This window comes from Haliotis rufescens, unplaced genomic scaffold (assembly GCF_023055435.1).
Source record: "Haliotis rufescens isolate VD_foot unplaced genomic scaffold, xgHalRufe1.0.p SCAF_7, whole genome shotgun sequence".
Classification (NCBI taxonomy): domain Eukaryota; kingdom Metazoa; phylum Mollusca; class Gastropoda; order Lepetellida; family Haliotidae; genus Haliotis; species Haliotis rufescens.
Window position 1 is genome coordinate 25,351,620 of NW_025964361.1, and position 19,466 is coordinate 25,371,085.

Here is a 19,466-nt window from a genome sequence, read left to right on the forward strand (position 1 = left end):
ACACGTGCATGCACGTCGCTATATAAGTGAAATAATCTTGGACGCGACGTTAAACCATATTTCACCCCACCTCACCTTACGTGTCGGTTACATGTAATTTGTTTGCTATTTTAACAAAGACATAATAATCTGATGCCTCCCTTCGATGTATTTCTGCTACTTTCTCCTGGTGATGATGATATGGGTGTACAGGATTAATATGGAGAAATGAAAAGAAATACATGTTACAAATACGTGTATTGTCAATTTGTTTCAAAGTGATGTTTCATCTTTTGGTTTAGCATCAGGTATATTGTGCATATGGAATCATACATTAAAAATAGCAAGTATATTTTAAGACGCCTTGAATTCAGCATCTAACGAAGACATTTCTTTTCGCACACACCACCTTTGAAAGATATGTTATGTACGCTTCAGTGACTATCAAGAAATATATAAAATATGGGTAAGTTAACGTACCCGAAATGGTGTACAACCTTGTATTATATCTGGGAATATCTGCGGTAATACATGTGTGGTCGGGTCTTAATTCATCTGGGATTTTACATCTTATCTTTATACTGACATGTATTATTTTTTTTAGTGTCCCATATCAGAATAGGCTTGACGTCACTTGTCATGACTGTTTGGAGCTTGAAATGAAAAGATGTATTACTTTGTTCACCAATTGGTCGTGGAAAAATCAAGAACACTTGAAATTGCATCATTTTTTATACAAAGAGCTGGGGAAAAAACAAGAAAAGCAATATTCTTGGTGCCACACTGGGGTACCAAGGGAGGAGTGGGGTGGCAGGGAGTGGTCAGAGATATGCCTTATCAGTAGCACTGGCATGTAAACAGAAATGAAGGTTGACTTTGACAAGATTACAGAAATTCCAATAAATTACAGCTCTGCGTCCTGAAATCAGAGACCATATAATAGAATCTATAATATGGTCTCTGCTGAAATTAAGGATATTTCTCGGCTCCATTTGTATTTTAATCTTTGTAATTTGTAGATATATATTTTTAAATAAGATAACTTTTTTTCTGGGACTGAATGTCAGTCCAGACCCCATCGCGGCTCTTGGGTATAAGGCTGGCGACTGTCAGTAGTCGAGTCTGGACCAGACAATCCAGTACGTGATTGATATGTTGATGCTATTAGAATTAAATATCTTCGAATGACATGTAACACTTATGTAAATATAAAAACATTTAAAAAATAATTGCCACAAACGAGACAGAACACAAAACATCACAATGCCTGTTTATTTGTCATGCTATGAAAGAAGAAAGTATTTGTCACACGCTGTTCACAATGATATTACCACTACCATACCACTTGTAAATTGTTCATACTGAATAACGTATTGATTAATATTAAGAGAAACTAATATAAGAAAACCGTCGAGGTACGATGACCAAGCTTGACTATCCGATCCATTTATTCGCCTCATGCCACCATCATATTTCTGAAGAAATGCACGTCCATCGACGACATCTCCGCAAGCTCCTCACAGCGATCGGCCGTTCGCGGAGCTATCCGAGAGTGTAACGAACGTGTCGACGCGCTGGGAAGGAGCCTGAACATCTTCGGATTGAAGGGCGGTAACTCTTATTCGAATAACATTTGCAGCTGTCCGGAAGCGAATGACTCGACTGAGGATAAGTACTACACAGACAACATGGCGTACGAAGTATGTTTTTGTATAGCGATCATCAAGAATTTTTTCTATTATTTGACAGTAGTACATTTTCTGTCGTTAACATATATGTCTTCGAGTTCCGTCTTGAAATTGTTTGAAGAAAAGCGAATACTGTTTCATGTCGGACCACAGCTTTTCCCTAAATTACATATTTATTCTTTTGTCATATTATGGTTCAGAATATCGTACAAACGACGTTTCGTTTTAAACTAAGTAATCATTTAATCTTCCGATTCATTTATAAACTGTTAACCTCTTACTCTGTCAACAAACTAATTGGAAAGAATTTGAAACTTAAACATATTAAATAGACTGAATTGCGTTTGTCACAGCGTGATCAATGTAATGTTTGGCCTGTAGCCATTGTAGCAAACATTTCAGAAATGGGTTTACCATCTTCATGCTCGGAAAGGTGACAGACATATTTGCAAAACATTTTGACTGAGTTTGAGAAATATTCTCCTATTGGGGTATTGTATATTTACACTCTGATACACACATAGCTCAATCATTGGCACCTGATCCTACCTTCAAAACTTTGACCATAACTATAATTTTCATAACAATTAACTATGTTTCTTCCAGAAACCTATTTCAGACCACAGGAGGAAGTGGGATCGAGATGAGTATGAGAAAATTGCAGCAGAACGTCTCTTGGCAAAAGAACTAGATGATGAAGATGATGAAGTTCCCGTCAAGAGGGAGCTCCTCAAGCCAAGAGAGTACAAGGTTTGTATTGATTTAGTATATCAAAGAAATGATTTATATAATATCTTCAAACCAAACAATAATTAGACAACAGTTTTGTCAACATGACCATAACTTCACGGTTGTGTTTACACTACATTCCTCCACCACCAAGGCATATATATACAATATAAGGCTATATTTGGTTAACTGTTAGACAGCTAATGAAATGAGGCCTTCTAGAACTCCTTGAAGTCAATTAAGCTCTTCTCTGAACTGAGTGAACCCTACTATGATAAATCATGTTGCAATACCATGCAATACACATTTTTGCAATATGTACTTTGGTCAAATAATCTTTGTTATGCATAAATGTGTACTTTTCAAATAGTGAAATAAAAACTATAATACTTCAGGACTGAGGGCATGGTTGAATATTTAAATGATTATGTTGTACAAATGACACAAAACAAATAACAGCTGCTTCACTCAATAATCCAGACTTCAGATTGCAAGAGCAGGTATGACTGTATGGATAAACAAGACTACGTATTATGTCCTCAATATAGAATATTAATGTAAACAGTGCGATGCATGTGCTGATATGATTGGAACCAATGCCTCAAGATGATAGATATGATATACATGTAATTATATATTTATTCTTCTGTGACTATTGGAAAGTATACATATTGTGATATGTGTATTGCTGACAGCTTATTGCATAATGGCAGTCTACTGGATATGTTGCGCACCCCTAAAATGTACTGTTGAAGCAATGTGTAGAGCAGTTAGCACAAGGAACATGTTACACACAATGTCTTGCAGGAAACATTGCCATTTGTATGATGGAACCAGGCCAGTGCTTGATATGTTAGTTAAAGATAGTAAATACACTTCTTGTTAGTACAATGTATTCACGGGAGATGGGAGAACATATAGACTATGTGTTGACATTTGCTGATAGCATCCCTCAACAGACAACACTTATGAAATTATTGTGCATGTACAATTGCCAATTAGTATGTACACCTTTTTCAAAAAAGCAGCAATAGAAATTGGCAATAGTCCTATAGTACTTGCCAATCTACCCAATAGTTAAGGCTTTGTAAGGACGTGTAGAAATTTGCAATTTTTAAGGGTATTGTTATGTTATCATTTAAAGAACTAGTGGACTAAACATGTTAGTTCTATCACTGAAATGTAGGCTATGATAAGAAATTTACTGCTGCTGTTGGTCAAAGTCCAGCCTAGTTCCAGTGTAAGTGTATTACATTTACAGCCCTGTAATTTAAGTCACCAGAATCAGCTGGGAATTTAATTAAATCTTGAACATCAACAGTCTTTTTGGTTTATCTTTAAAATGTATGGAAACATATCTATATTGTTTGGGTGTCTTTGTATGACTTTTAAGTACTTGTTTGTATAGTTTTATTGTTGATTAGTGCCCCATGGGGACTCGGGAGGAACTGGCTCAAGTGACCTGGATGGTCAGGGGTCATTGGACAATGTTGGCGTAGTGCTGTGATTATAACAGCTGTTATGTGCATTGATAAACGGGAACTAGGCTCAAACACTTGGCTGTTTGCAGGTTACTGTGCCACAAATGTGTGGATTGTTGTTCATGCTTTCACTCACTTGTTTTTCACCTGACGTCATAGCTCCATGATATTGCTGCTGTGTCTTTGTCGTCACCCTAATCATGACCCTCTGTGATTATTAATTAAGAATTGACTTTCACTTTGTGTGAGCTCGTGGGAGTATGAACCTTCATAGAGTTAAGGCCAAACTGTATCATGCAGTCAAACTCTCTGACGTTTCTTAATGTATACTAAAACGTTGAGTTCAAGATTAAAGGCTCTACATTATCAGAAAGAGGGCTTCTGTATGTAATTGTGCTTGGGAATTCCCAGGAGTTCCCCCAGGAATGTGAAAGTAGTCTGTCAGTGTTTACGTCATTACAAGAACATGGTCAAACACGTCATATGAACATCAAATTGTGTCGTTCATACACTTATGAACGACCTCTCATCCAATGGAAAAGCCATACATCGTGTAAACTTCAAATTACACAATTATCACTCCTTTGCTTGCATTTGCTGTTTATTGATGTCCTTTCATTGCACTGAGATTTTATGTCCCGTTTCAGGTTGATCTTGATTCAAAACTTGGCAAATCCACAGTCATCACAAAAACAACTCCAGCATCGCAGCAAGGAGGGTAAGAGGTTCACCATATGCTTGTCAGATATATTCCTTATCTCATAAACCTGCTGCCACTTTTGCCAATTGTATTGTATCTTCCTAGCTCATAATAGCCTTGTGAGATGTGAGACCTGCTCCGAGGTTTTACATTTTAAGATCTAAGACCTAGGTTTTACATTTTGAATTGTAAGACCTAGGTTTTACCATTAAAGTTTTATAAACTGGCATTACGTAAGTAATGTGTTTTTTTCCAAAATTGTGAACAGGAATTTAGTGTTGTACAGTGAACACAACATCAAACCAGGAAACATCTAACAGATGAAGATGGGTGCATCTCCCCATGCCTGAGGACTTTAACAAATGATTGACTACATCAAAAGACCAACTGTTAGCTAATATAAACATGGCTGTGGTTTTATTGTAGTTGTGAAGGATCGTAGCCAAGGATGACAGTCAGCTTGCCTACAGCTTGCCAGTCTTGCTTGACAATGGTATAAGGATCTATACCGAAACGTCACTTTTTACAGTATTAAAGAAGTTATTAACCATAAATTGTGTCTACTTTGCCTACATCATGTTCATGAGTTGACAGACCCACTCCAGTGTCTGTATGATTAATCAAAACCATGCTGTATCATTATTGTTTATAACCTCAGGAATGTTGTAGAGATTCAGGGGATTCCCCAGTATCCTATGCATGTTGTGAGAGTGATCACGCTCAATGACTTGACTGATTGCGTGTCATTGTACCCCGATGGCAAAGGTCATTGCTCTTGCTTTCCATCACTGGTTTGCCTGTCCAGACTCAGATATTTCCAGGCTGGCAGGATGGAGCTTGAATACAGCGGACTTCAGCATTAAACAATGTTCGCACAATAATGTATTTTGAAAAAAAATTAAAAAATTTTGTGTCGATTCTTTTTTAAACACTTGTCAGCAGCAGTCGTGTAATGTTTCTTTTTCTATTTCAAATTTTCATTTCAGTTGTAATGTATATTTTTCTCTCATTTTAACTGAATAAAATATTCTGTGTTTTCAGGTACTACTGCAATGTATGTGATTGTGTTGTCAAAGATTCAATTAACTTCTTGGATCACATCAATGGAAAGAAACGTAAGTATTTCTTTTAAGGGCAGTTTTAATCTTATTACTCAGAGTAAACAAAACATGTTTGTTTTTAGATATATGTGTAGTAATTTTTTTTATTATGTTTTTAACTCAACTTTATCGATAATACCTTTCTATCATCAGTCGCACCTGTCAACTTCATGACATCAAGGAACCAATTGGGAAAATAGAAAGGACATTTAAAATTTGTTTTCCAATACCTGACCAATCCTTGTGTCTACAAAACGACGTCCTGATAAACTGAATTAACATTTGGCATGAAATCCAATTCTGACTTGCACTTGAAAATCAGTAAACGTACAATGATGCTATTTGTTTTAAAAATTAATGGAATCAAAATATTTTTTGACCCTCCAACAGTCAAGCAGATAGTTAAAGAAAGAATATAATCAAGACGATTTTTTAAATTATTTTTTTACGAACAACCTTTAAGCATCAACATCTGTTGACCTTAAAATAAAGGTGTGGTCTTAAGTGTGAAACAGGGGAAGTTTGGTATTTGAAAATATCACGTAACTTGTTTGCCAAAACACTAAAAAAATACTTTGATAATTTATTAAAGCTATTCTCACATGGTTGTGTGAGAGTTTCTATGTAAATGTTGTGTTGATTGGGTAACTCTGAAGTCAGGGGTCAAATCCCACGTGGGTACAATGTGTGAAGCTCATTTGTGGTGTCCCTTGCCATATTGCTAAAAGCGGCGTAAAACCCAACTCACTCACTCCTGCTGTTTATTTCCGTACCTCTCACAGATCAACGTAACCTGGGGATGTCCATGCGAATTGAGAGATCCTCCCTGGACCAGGTCAAGCAGAGGTTTGAGATGAATAAAAAGAAAAAAGAGGAAAAGAAGAAAGAATATGACTTTGAAGAGAGAATGAAGGAACTGAAAGAAGAGGTAATGATTGTGCCCTATTGTTTCTTTTCTCTGGAATATATCCTTGATGTTATCCAGAACATGATGGCTTGGACTGGTGCATTGTAAGACGGAAACGATGTACTGAAACTGTGTCCCAATTCATGGTCTTCCTTAGGATACATGATGCATAAAAACCTGTATCAGGATATATGACTAAACAAAATACCTATTTTTAGCTTTTTAACAAAAGAATAACCCTATCTAAACAGGGATAAACTTGAGCTTGAAAGGCCATCATCCAACAATTAAACTTGTTGTCATTTTTTCACTCATCTGACATACTTGAAGATCCGGGGTAGAATAGGTCTTCAGCAACCCATGCTTGCCGTAAAAGGCGACTATGCTTGTCGTAAGAGGTGACTAACGGGATCGGGTGGTCAGGCTCACGGATGCATGTCATCGTATCCCAATTGGTGAGTCCATGATCCATGGATATCAATCACTGGATTGTCTGGTCCAGACTCGATTATGTACTGACCACCATAGCTAGAATATTGCTAATTGCGGCGTTAAACAATAAACAAACAAATAAACAAAACAAACATCCGAAATACACAGGTATTTCATTTTATGGCCTTTGTGCTGTTCTGGCATATTGAGATACGTATAATATCATGAATAGTGTGTCCCGATACATAGCCTATCATGACTAGTGTACTAGTATGCAGATATGTATCGTATTGTAGCCTTCTATATTGTCGCAGCCCTAGTAAATTCAAGGCCTGTTGGCAGAAATATCATGTACCTTTTGAGTTGTAAGACTTCTGACCCTACAGTAGACATTCTCTTAATTATCCACTAAAGAAGACATCCGTCAGACAGATGAAGTATGGTCACTGGTAGATTTGCTTTCATAGGGGAAGTCTTGCTGATCGGTGTTACCACTGCACTTCCATAGATGTGACAGTGTGATTGTGATAGCTTGGTAAAGTAATGAAGTACACAGTGGTACTCTACAACCCAAGATTAATGGTGATCCAACCAGCTTGTTTTATTACACACATGCGCAGTGCACAGGAAGTACAAGTTATACTGTTTGAGGAGTGACTACTTATGACTATCACAGTAGGGCTGGGACGGGTAACTCGGGTACCCGGGTCAGGTGGGTCCTGAGTAGCACCGGGTACCCACAGGACTAACCGGACTCGTGGTTAGTCACATGATTATATTGTTTAATGGCAAAAATTATCTAGAACTCTATGGTTACACTCTAAGTGATAAATGTTTTCATTTCTTTCTGACTTTGCACACATTCCTTCTGACGTTATATGTTTGCATAATGATAAAACATCAGTCAACTGCAGTGTATGCATGACCAGATCGGATTATATGTGTATCTAAATTTATTTTGACAGGAGTACGGTCAAACTATTCCCAATCGGACATGTCTCTTGAGACCTACAGTGGGATCCCGGGTAGGGTTGGGTAATAGGGGAGGGGTGGGTGTACCCGGGTAGTAAATTACTTAAACCGGTATCACTATCACTTCAATTTCAAAATGCTCTGAGAACTTGAAAAATTATTTAAAATGCCTGTACCGGTACCTTGTTTGGCCCAGGCCCATCCTGTCCACAAGGCTGAGCTTCAGTACCTGTGTACCCTGGATGGTCAATACCTTACTGTGCTCGAGGGTTTCACCATAGTGTTAAGTATCAAATGCCTAGATTTTTCAGCATTCATTTCACTGTGATACAACTGAAAATGAAATACTGTACAAAGTGGCATCAAACCAAAATCACTAACACCCCAATGCCCTGCTACACCAACTCTAAAACGACATAGTATGACCACAGTTATTTTGCCTTTTGAGTATATTATAATGTCTGTGAGACTGTTAAATAAAGGAAATGTTCCTTGGACATCAGGGTGTCACTTTTAATCCTCAGTGAAACTCATTTGTATTGCCAATCAAAATAATATTTTTCAAGTTTCCGTCATCTTCCATGCTCTTGAAAACTGACATTGTATTGAAGAACTGTGATGAGTGTGCCCAATTGTCTTTGTTAGTGGGAACAAATGTGCCTGGGAAACAACTTTTCATGCAGCCTAAGGTATCATGTTTTAAAAATTGAAAGGGATGTTTCATCCAAGGCTAACTTTACCAATATCATTTTCTTTGTACCAGGAGGAGAAGCAGAAAGCCTACAGGCGAGAAAAGAGTAAGAATAGGAAACGGAAGCTGGACCCTGAAGATGAGGAACTCAACACAAATATTGATCCAGATATGGCAGCAGTCATGGGCTTCTCGGGCTTTGGGACATCCAAGAAATGAGAGCGAGTACCATTATTAAGGATATATCTTACAGGATGCTACAAGTAGCATCACAGTGACTGCGTTGTCCGGAGACTTTAGACTCGGAATGACTTGACAACTTATAAGTGCCACTAATATTCATCATCACAATTGTCACAATTGAATAAAACAATAAAACTCAATGACAGTATTCATTCAACATCTTGGTTTATGTTCTGAGTGCTGTGTAAATGTGTTTCTCTCTCAATCCATCATCATCTTATGTATATAACTTTATCATGTGTTTGGTTGTACACAGTTTCATGGACATTGAAATTTGTTATCTTAATAATTTCTTACAAAAGATGTATATTTTTATTTATCGGTCTGCATATTCACTGATTTTTGGAACTTTTTCTTTTGTAGAAGTGTAATTAGATAAGATATGTTTCAGCTGGGGAAGTTCGGTTTGTACTGAAATGTTATTACTACTGTGTTAAGTAAATGACATGAATGAAAATTTTATATTTGGGGATATGATATTGAATTGAAATTAGAAATTTGTTTGCTTTGAGAATAGTGCAATATAATTGATACTGGTACTAAAATGTCTATCATAGACACCTGCAGTACTCAAATAGTATGTAGTGGTGTTTCTGATATGGTTGTTTGTCTAGTGGGCTATGTATATCTGACAGTATTCTAGTCAGTCTGTGGTAAATAAATATACATCAGTTATGTGTCAGCTAGTATTCCATTGACATGTGCTTCTTTACAGAGTGGGAGTACAGATGGTTTAATACTCTCTCAACAATAATCATGTACTTGAAAGTTCCATGCCATAGTGTGTACATTGTATAGCAGATTAAATCTCAGTTTCAAACTTGGCTTGTGTCATTTGTTGTTTTTTTCAAGCTTAGTGTATGAAGAATGGACATTTTCAGACATGGATTCCTAGTTTTAGCTTCTGTGTCCTGTACATGCAGTTCAACAGTAGTCCTTATTCCAGTCTGAGGTCTTCTGCCATTCTGTTGCCGATCACGTGACACAAGACACATTATCTGGCTGGAGACATTTCACCCCGTCTTCACACTGCTTCACTCACGTTCTGGGTCAGTAACCCGCTGGTAATTGGGGGAAGTAGACTTTGTATTCTTCTCAAGATGTCTCCATGACAGATGTAACTATTGGTACATGTAGATCTAGATCACTGGATTAGTAGCCATTACTTTGTCGTTTTGCATGTCCTTTGTCATCATCTTCCCGAGGCAAGGGAGTTAACTGACTATGAAAGTCCAGTTTCCATCCTTGCCTAACTAGGCTGGAATCATACAGAGTTACAATTTGGCTGGACTAATGAGTCTATGCAAAGTCCAATAAAAATGCGCGTAACGAACTAGACATCCGGTTGGTAAACCACATGGATATCAAAGTGCAGATTTTGGTCGACAACGGGATTTGCAAGCATGTTACAGACAACTGGGCATCAACAGATAGTTTGCAAATCTTTTCATGTTTTTAATCAAGATGCTCAAGTGATTTGATGAAGTTCGAGGGATAAGACCCGTTTTATTACAATATAGATCTTGATTAGCGATCAGATTGTCTTGACTGGGCACGTCACTTTGAATCAAATGCAAATGATATGATAGGTGGAATCTGATTCGTCAATAGGAAGGACATAGAAGGGAAATTCCAGCCTGCTTCAGCAAGAGTGGAAACTGGACTTTTATAGTCAGTTAACTCCCTTGCCTCGGAAAGATGTTTGTCATGTGGTCTGGAGCAGAATATCCAGTGTTGATATGGCTTGTTCACAGTTTTTCAACAATAAAATTATTCTCTAATGGATGCTAAATTGAGTCACAATTTTACAGCCAAATGATCTATCTAATAATTGTTATTCAATTACAATGAAAGGTTTGTTGATGTTAACTGGTCAGATTAGCCACTTCCCCAGTTTTTGTTTATTTATCTGTTTGTTGTTGAACGCTACACTCAGCAATGTTCCAGTTATATGACGGCGGACTATAAATAATCAAGTCTGGACCAGACAAACCAGTGACTGACGTCATGAGCATCGATCTACGCAATTGGGATATGATGACATGCATCAACCAAATCAGCAAGCCTGACCACCTGATCCTTAGTCGCTCTTATGACAAGCAAGGGTTGCTGAAGACCTATTCTAACACGGATCTTCACGGGTATGTTCCCTAGTACCCCTTGCTTGTTGTAAGAGCTGATTGGAAGGGGATTGGGTGGTCATATGTTGAGATTTGACTGATTGCGTGACACATTACTCCCACACCGTGGTTTGTTATTCATGCTATCAACCACTGGTTTGCCTGGTCCAGACTCAGTTGATAAAGAAGCTGTGATGTAGCTCGAATATTGTGGCCTGCAGCAAAACATATTCACCCACACCCTCGTTTTGTTTGTGATAGCATCAAATCTGTATATTCCAGCCCTAGCTGGACCATAGGAAACAAAGTTCTTATTAATATAATGAAGTTTTATGTCTTTTTCACTTTCACACACCCCCTTTACATTATATATGACATGAACACTTGTCATGGTGTAACAGTGAGGGAGTATTTCATCCAGACGGCATTACGAAGTCAAGGCAACAAAAGATGGTGCTCGCAAAACTTGCTGTTATTGAAAAATTTATCAAACCTCTGTCACATAGGAGCATGTATTACCAAATCTGGCTTCATTATTAAAACAGAATCAAAATAATATCAGCTCCTCAACAACATAATTTATTTGTGCGATCAATATGCAACGAAACAACATATCATAAAAACGATCAACAAAAACTTCAAACATCAACAAGTGTCCTGTGTTCAACATGATAACATTAGTTTCACCATGAACGAAGCTGATTAAATTGGTATGAAATTTAAAAGCTTGATTTAAAGGATTCATAACAACAGAGTACCGTAACATTTTCTGTAAACAAAATAGAAAAATACAATCCACAAACATTTAACTATGGTACAAATATACAAGACCACTTTCACACAGTATATATTCCTTTTATACGAAGAGATAGGTAAACATTTAATTGCTTCATGTATGTAAAAGAATACATCTATTAATGTTTAATTCTATTACATGTCCTTAACAAATATTATATCTGAACCAATTCATCCTTTAAAGATAGAACAGCAATGCACACATTGACCAAGATTGGTTTTTTTTGTCTACGTGTAAAGGCATTTCCTCCAACAATGAAAAGTGTATCTACAGTAGTAACTAATTAAATGCTACACGAGGATTTGCAGTTAAATGTAACAGTGTTGCCATTTTCTGATCACATTTTCTTATTTATTGTAAAAACATAAGGAATATCAGAGACATCAGATGTTGGTCGCCTACATGCCAAATCAATTGTTTTGTAAAATGAACATAGAGATTAACAAATCCTAATGAACAGGCAACAATGAACACTTGATGCATTTGAGACATTCTGGAACAACAGAAAAATTATTAAAAACAGCTATTTCTTTGAATCAATACTGAAGAGCATATCATGTTTCCTCAATATCTAAGTTTTATATATCTAGGTGATTATTTCATTCAATATTCCTTAAAACTCAAGGACAACATGATTAGAAAAACATAAGTGTGTTTCTGGTTCAGTGGAATATATCCTGGTCTCCAAACATGTCATCAAAGTTGCTTCTTCCCGGCATACTGTTGCTCCTAACATGTCTGAAATTAGAACATACATATATGTTATTGTTCTTGGGCAAGTAATCTGTCAAAATCAATTAATAGACACAATATTTTTCAGTTAGTGCACCTGATTGTGTAACCATATACATGGTACATGATAAGCCTAGGACTGGACAATCTGCTTTTCTGATCACAAATCTGTAATTTCACAAACCTGCATACCTTCAACCTCAACAATAAAGGGCTTAATATGTACTACAATTACACAAGCAAATTTCTATATATGCAAATTTGCATACAATGACACAAGCAAATGAATGACATATTCTGTATCAATACCAGTTTGAAGATATTTCAGTTTAGTTTTTTCAAGACATCTTCTACATTTTGCACAAACACCAGAGTGGGTCAGTTTGGGATGCAAGGTATCTCTGCGCCTGATTCTCCATGCTGTAGTGTTACTGTTTTAACACAGGAGACCTTAACATAGTAAGGGTCAGTAGGGTAACCATGTTGTTAATATGTTCACTAGTCACGCCTAAAACCTGGTTCTCCACAATGTTTGAAGCCCATTTCTGGTGTCCCCTTCCATGATATTGTTGAAGTAGCAAACGCCATACCAGACTTGATTTGATTTTTTATTATTTATTTTGACCTCTAACCATGTGGTTAAGGGGAAAAGGTGTGTGATTTAATTAATAAACAGGAATATCTAGAGATGCCAGTAAGCATCACCTCCTTGCTGAGGACTTGTGTATGTCCCGCGGCGGCAGTGACGTATCCTGGAACATGCTGCACAGTGTGTATTCCTTGGCTCCCTTCTGTCCCTGCAACAGACACGACACAACTCTTACCAATCTCAATATTTTGTATGAGGTAAAAAATATACTTGTGTTTCCTGAAACCTGACCAACCCATCATGTCACTGCAGTGGGTTCAATGTTATTTGAATGTAGGGGGCCTATTTGATTTGTAACATTAGTGTCAAGGAATGAACACTGCAATATGATCCTGAAAAGTACGGCAATAGACCTTTTTGGCCCACTGGTAATGTCAAATCTTAAAGTTCTGAAATAACAAAGTACCTAAGTGTTGCTAAAATTAGTGAAAAAGGATGATTTCAAAATCTAACTATGAGAAAGTCTGTGATACAAGATGAATTTTTATCATAAAATTTTTATTGCATCTTCTAAGAAACTCAGCTTGAGTCAAAGATTTGCTCATGTTCAAATATTTAAAAAAAAGCTTCCCATCAAACCTTTAGTAAATAGAATCAGGCTTTTTCTTTTTCCACATTTTAGCATTAACCTACCCGGTACACATAAAAATACATTTGACATGTTTCCAGATAAAATGTTACAACAAAAGGTTTTTTTTAGCTTGATATAAAATTGCCAGAAGTGACTAACTGAGAAATGTTGGAACAGTTCCACCAGTCTGGGTCAAAACCTTTTAATCTACTCACTCAAACCTGGCTCTCAAATAAGCATTTTATGCAATAGCTTTTAGTGTTATAATAATAATATGAACTATTATCAGAGGAGATTACTTGACCAAACAGAATCTTTGTCTTGCCTACAAATTCTGCAGTGTATCTACAGTATGTATCACACCAAGAAAGCCAAGATTGCCTACTCGGTTGCTGTATCTGAGAGCTGACTTGGAGGTGGAAGGAAACGTCTGTGCCTCGAGAGGCTGTTTCACATCACAGGCTCTCCGAGTCCTTAACTGTGACGGGAAAGGCTGATCACACTCTTTGACAGATGATGCTGTAGACAGGCTTGAGAGCTGAAGAAAAGAGTATTTAAGTATTAAGTTCATGTGTGGGAATTCTCTGGTAGAAATGGTTCCTAGTACAACATGCTTGTCTAATGAAGTCTGCTGGTATTTTTTGTGTTCACTACATTGAACTGCTGTGTATCTGGAATCTGTTGACAACATATTTTAATTTTTTATAAGGTCAATACAAAGTCTTTCTAAGGCCAATACAAAGACTTTCTAAGGTCAATACAAGGTCTGTCTTAGGCCAATACCAAGTGGTACAACTGAAAATCATAGACTTAACATTAAGTCATCAAAGATATGGCTTAATATACCCCCCACCTAAAGTTAACAGTTGATTAAGGCATAAGTGAATGGGAGTAATTCTGCAACGATCTTATGAATATGACGTCACTACATTGTAACAATGTTGTGTGACATCAGGAATAGCACTGATGCTATCAATGAAACGTCACTGCATGTTATGAATTAAGTGACATTCACAGTGTTTGAAATTAAGGGGGAGTGCTGGGGCCCTTGAGAATTGCTGCTATAGTATTTAGATCTTGGGACTTCATAAGTCTTTTAAACTTTAAACTTTGGTGTTAGTCTTTTTAACTAACAGTGTCCAAACAACAAACATGTAACTGAAGAGTTATGTACTACTACTGAATTTAGCATGAATTATGGCATGAATTTATCAGCCAATATGAATTTATCAAGATAATAAAAGGAACATATCAAAGCAATCGGTGCCACATTAAAGATATACTTCAAGCAAGTGGAAATTTGTTTTTTAAAAGTATCTTTCTGTTCAGTGATGAGAATAACAATGTTTTTACTATGGTAAGGCCCTCCCCCCAAACATATGTTTCTGGTTTCAAGACCAACTCTAATCTTAAGTCCCTCACCCTAAACCTAAAGATTTTTTCAAATTCCATTATACTTTTATAGATTTATCCCCTTCCTGGTAATGTCTGAGTTATACATTACTTTTAATTCTCACTAGTCCACAAAAGAAGATCTCCCAAAAATCTGCCATCTTCTAATGAGAAAAGTTGTAGTCACTTTTTTCGGAACTTTAGCAGTCTCGGATGAGCAGACTTATGTTGATTTCACACCCTGATTGACCGTATTTTAAGCCCTAAGCATTCATTTATCATGTTTCACAATCAATTAACCAGTCACTTCAGAGAAAAAGAGTAAAATGACCTACCTCCCCCATTTTTGTAAGTGCCAAAATAGGAAACACAATATCATACCTCCGTAATGCCAGAGAGAGTTGGAGACAGTAGTTTTGGAGATGTATCACCAATGTCAAGAACACTTGGCAAAGTGAGCTGTTTCATCTTCTGTAGAAATTTCATAAGTGTAGGGTTTCCATCTATATTTGCAGTGGTGCCCTGGTAGCACAGATCGTCAGTCCCACCGCCACTGAGACTACTGCTTCCTTCAGAAATTATAGGTGACACAGGTTTCTCCACAACAAAGTCATTACACAATGACAACATTTTATGCTTCAACTGAGACTCTGAATTCAACATGTCCTCTTCTTTATCTCTGTTCTTCCTAGACTCTTTCTTCTGTTGATTTTCAGTTTCCTTTGGGCTGGATTTCATATCAGCAACTTCATCAAAGTCACTGCAATAGCTCAAATTTCTTTGTTTCTTTCTTGACTTCTTCGTCTTAAAATCTGGCTGCCGTTTCTTTGCTTTACAGTTTCCGTGTGTTCTGCTTGATCTTTTGGTTGATTTTAAGACATTTTTTTCAGTGTCTTTGTTGTCAAGCACTCTATCTATTTTCCCAAACTTTAAATCCTTCTCGTCTTGGAAGTCACTTTCATCATTGTTAACAAATTCATTCTCACTCTCTTCAGACAACTCGGCTTCATCAACCGTATCATCAAAATCACCTACAGGTCCTACAAGCAAACCTCTTTTATTCCTGATGAAATTCCCTGAAGCACAAGCTCCTGCATCTGTCATCATTGGGCCTACCAAACTTCCTTTTCTCCCAGTGACAATACCATCATCCTCATCTTTAGACCTTCTACCTCTCTCTTCAGCCTTTTTATCAGATTTCTTCTTGGGTGTCCTTTTCCTCCCACTAGATTGTTTGGAATAAGTTGTCGCTGCCCACACCTTATTTCCAAATACATCTAATGATAAGTTATTAGTGTTGCTTGAATTTTCTTTTTCGGTCTTGTTCAACATTTTCAGTTTTGATGCTTTACCTTGTTTAGCAGACCTCCTCCGGTTATCTGGTCTCTCTGTCCTTGTTTCCGATGACCGTCTCTTCCGAGGAGCTTTACCAATCTCTTGCAGAAGTAACTTTCCAATTTCCGGTGTTGTGAACAATTCATCGTCTATGTTTTCTTGAAAAACTAGACCCTCTGTGTCATTGGGCTGTAATTTTGTGTCACAATTTTCCATTATGTGGTCCTTTTCACATTCACTGTTCCTCTCAGTTGTGTCTTGATCTTCAGAGAATAAATTGCTTATGCTGGTGTATTCTGAGTTCATCGTGTTCTTGACACTTTTCTTTGTCTTTCCTTCGACTTTCTTTGAATCTGGACTCTGCTTTGAAAGATTTCTGTTATTGGGTGAAAAACTGACACGTGACACTCTCTTGCTTCCCTTTGTTGGCTTCTTCTTTTCACTAAAATATAAAATAATTCATTCAACCAATTTTTTATTGAAATCAGTGCTCGGTTTTAAAATAAAAAAATCAAGGATTTCAAAACCCTGAAGCTTGAAGAAAAGGAGGTCCCTGATTCAACATCCACTTTTATTATAATGATAAATTCCCTGGACCTATTCTCCACAATAGCTTGTATCGAAAGTGACACCATCACCTCCAGCATTTCTATCTCATGCTGAGCACAGAATTACTCTCATTTCTCTTGCTATATGTTTACTTTCTTTTTTAACTGGCCTAAGGTTGCAATTTGTGTCAACTAAATAAACAGTTTCAAAGCTAAATATGTTAAAGCATTAATTCCTAATAGAGAAAACTTTTTTACTGACCTGCCGGATGCTGGCAATCAGTAGCACTGAAAATATCTCTTTATATTTATCATGTATCACTTTCTGTCAATAAACAGACTAACTAGGATATTCACATCACTGCACAACTTTGTGACAAAGTATCACTGATAATCCGGCAGGGATAGACACAGCTACTAGTCTGCTAGTCTAAGACTAGTGAAGATCTAAAAGGTCTAGTTGTGTTCTCATAATACATAGTTATTTTACATAGCCTCTGGTCTGTTATATGATGTGGCATATTTAGATATGACCAATCGGATACAATGGTGTCAACTCCTGCTTCAAGTTAATCGTTACCGCCCTATCAACATGATCATAAAATTCCAGTCTTTGCCAAAAACATTTTAATCTACCAGCTCGAACCTGTCACTAGACATGTTTTTCAGAAGATCTTACAGTTAATCTATGGACATTTAAAGGCAAAACCTGGGATCAAAAGACATTTTACAAGACTCGCTATAGTGGCAAAAGTCATCGACTGAAGTACAGGTGCCCCATTGCATGCTTACCTGCTTTCACATTTCAGTATGCCTGGTTGTTTGCATGGTGTTGGATCGATGACTGTAGGTATTCCATAAGGTAGACTATACCTTGTCCCATCATAGGTTTTCTTTAGTCCAGTTTGGTCTGAGAGTCGCCTCTGCTTAGGATTGTTTAGCCAATCCACAACTTTTGCCTTGCTTGCAACAGATTTGGATAGCACAATAGCATTTCCACAAAAATCGTTTTTGTACGGAACATGCTTACTATCCTTTAACAATTCTAATTGTCCATCTTTCTTGGACAATAGTGACTGTGATGACTTAGTTGGGATTTCTTTACATGCAGGTTTTTTAGTTGGTGTTGTATAAAGGACAGCTTTAGTGTAGTTCTGTTTCAAGTCTTTTTCCATATGATTCCATCTGTCTTTAATTTTCAGATAGATTTGCTCCTGGGTTAAAAAAGGATACAGGATACCAAGGCGAACTTTTTCTTTCTGGGCATAAACTTGAAAACTTGCAACTCTTTGAAGTTTAAATGGTTTAGTATCTGGAACATCAAAAGAGTCAAGGGACTTGGATCTTTTTCTGAACGCTGACATTGTTGATAGCCGTCTCTAAAAATCTGAAAATATAAAGATCATTTATAATATAATTATGCTACTGAATATTTGTCAATCACTTTATTGTGTTACTTTCTCTTCGATAGGCCAACTCAGCTGTCACAGAGATTCAAATCGGTTCATTATCCCACTAGATCTAGATTGTCATCTCAAGCATCCTACAGATATTAGTAGTTAGGCGTAATATTTCGTAAAGATAGGCCTAGCCTACAAAAATCTCCTGTCAGAAATCCAAAAATTGCAAGTGTAAACAAGAAAAGAGACTAAATGTCAGCCTTTTGAATAAGTCTGAAAACATTCATACCAATATATTTCGAAGTAATCCGCAACCTTATTATAAGACATTTTCAGTAGGCCAGTAAACTGGGATCCGTGGTTAGTCAGGTGATTATGTTGTTTAATGGCAAAAATTATCTAGAACTCTATTGTTACACTATAAGTGACAAATGTTCACATTTCTTTCTGACTATGCACAGATTCCTTTGGACTTTTATGTTTGCATGAGGATAAAACTTCCATCAACTTCAGTGTATGCGTGACCAGATTGGTCTAAATACATTTTCACAGGAGTATGGTCAAACGTTTCCCAATCGGACATTTTGTACCTGTCTCCTACAGGGTCGGGTAATAGGGGATTAGGTACCCAGGTAGTAAATTTGGACTCGTCCCAGCCCTAATAGATATCTTGTGTTTAAACTTCAAATTTTAAAAAGTTCCTCAATTTACTGTCCACTAGACTAACACGCGAAGAAATAAATACATTCAAGGCGAAATAACTCTGTAACCTACTAAATATTATAGCTCTAGTCAAATTTGCCGCCACTCCAATATTTCTTAGCAGAAGGCATTTTCTACTTCTCGCAGGTTCCCTTCGTGAGCGAGATTTATCACGATACATGTGATGTACGACTAGTTATATTAATAATGTATTCAAACATTTCATATTTTACTAACCGTGCATCTCCGCATAAAATAATACCAAAACATTTACATGAAATTGCAATGTTTAATGTCAA

General features: G+C 36.9%; 2 protein-coding genes across 2 annotated transcripts; one reads left to right on the plus strand and one right to left on the minus strand.

The window, feature by feature from the left end:
* Positions 1 to 1,551: 1,551 nt before the first annotated feature.
* On the plus strand, positions 1,552 to 9,746 carry LOC124137479 (zinc finger matrin-type protein 2-like). The gene is made up of 6 exons (XM_046503794.2): positions 1,552 to 1,679; positions 2,274 to 2,417; positions 4,525 to 4,595; positions 5,619 to 5,692; positions 6,460 to 6,605; positions 8,752 to 9,746. The coding sequence occupies exons 1-6, from the start codon at positions 1,668 to 1,670 to the stop codon at positions 8,896 to 8,898; spliced, it is 594 nt and encodes a 197-aa protein (XP_046359750.1). The 5' UTR covers positions 1,552 to 1,667; the 3' UTR covers positions 8,899 to 9,746.
* A 1,859-nt stretch (positions 9,747 to 11,605) lies between these two features.
* LOC124137480 lies at positions 11,606 to 19,323 on the minus strand. Its single transcript, XM_046503795.2, has 6 exons — positions 19,240 to 19,323; positions 17,858 to 18,452; positions 15,564 to 16,959; positions 14,176 to 14,328; positions 13,276 to 13,367; positions 11,606 to 12,576 (listed from the first exon to the last, which is right to left on the minus strand). The coding sequence occupies exons 2-6, from the start codon at positions 18,427 to 18,429 to the stop codon at positions 12,501 to 12,503; spliced, it is 2,289 nt and encodes a 762-aa protein (XP_046359751.2). The 5' UTR covers positions 18,430 to 18,452; positions 19,240 to 19,323; the 3' UTR covers positions 11,606 to 12,500.
* Between the last annotated feature and the right edge of the window lie 143 nt (positions 19,324 to 19,466).

Excerpts from the sequence above, each read along its gene's own strand:
- LOC124137479 (XM_046503794.2), top strand. Across the intron at positions 2,418-4,524 it reads TCAAGCCAAGAGAGTACAAG|GTTGATCTTGATTCAAAACT; the intron begins GTTTGTATTGAT and ends GTCCCGTTTCAG. Across the intron at positions 5,693-6,459 it reads TCACATCAATGGAAAGAAAC|ATCAACGTAACCTGGGGATG; the intron begins GTAAGTATTTCT and ends TACCTCTCACAG.
- LOC124137480 (XM_046503795.2), bottom strand. The coding sequence starts at position 18,429 with ATGTCAGCGTTCAGAAAAAGATCCAAGTCCCTTGACTCTTTTGATGTT. Across the intron at positions 14,329-15,563 it reads CTCTCTCTGGCATTACGGAG|CTCTCAAGCCTGTCTACAGC; the intron begins GTATGATATTGT and ends TCTTTTCTTCAG. Across the intron at positions 12,577-13,275 it reads CACAAGTCCTCAGCAAGGAG|ACATGTTAGGAGCAACAGTA; the intron begins GTGATGCTTACT and ends TTCTAATTTCAG.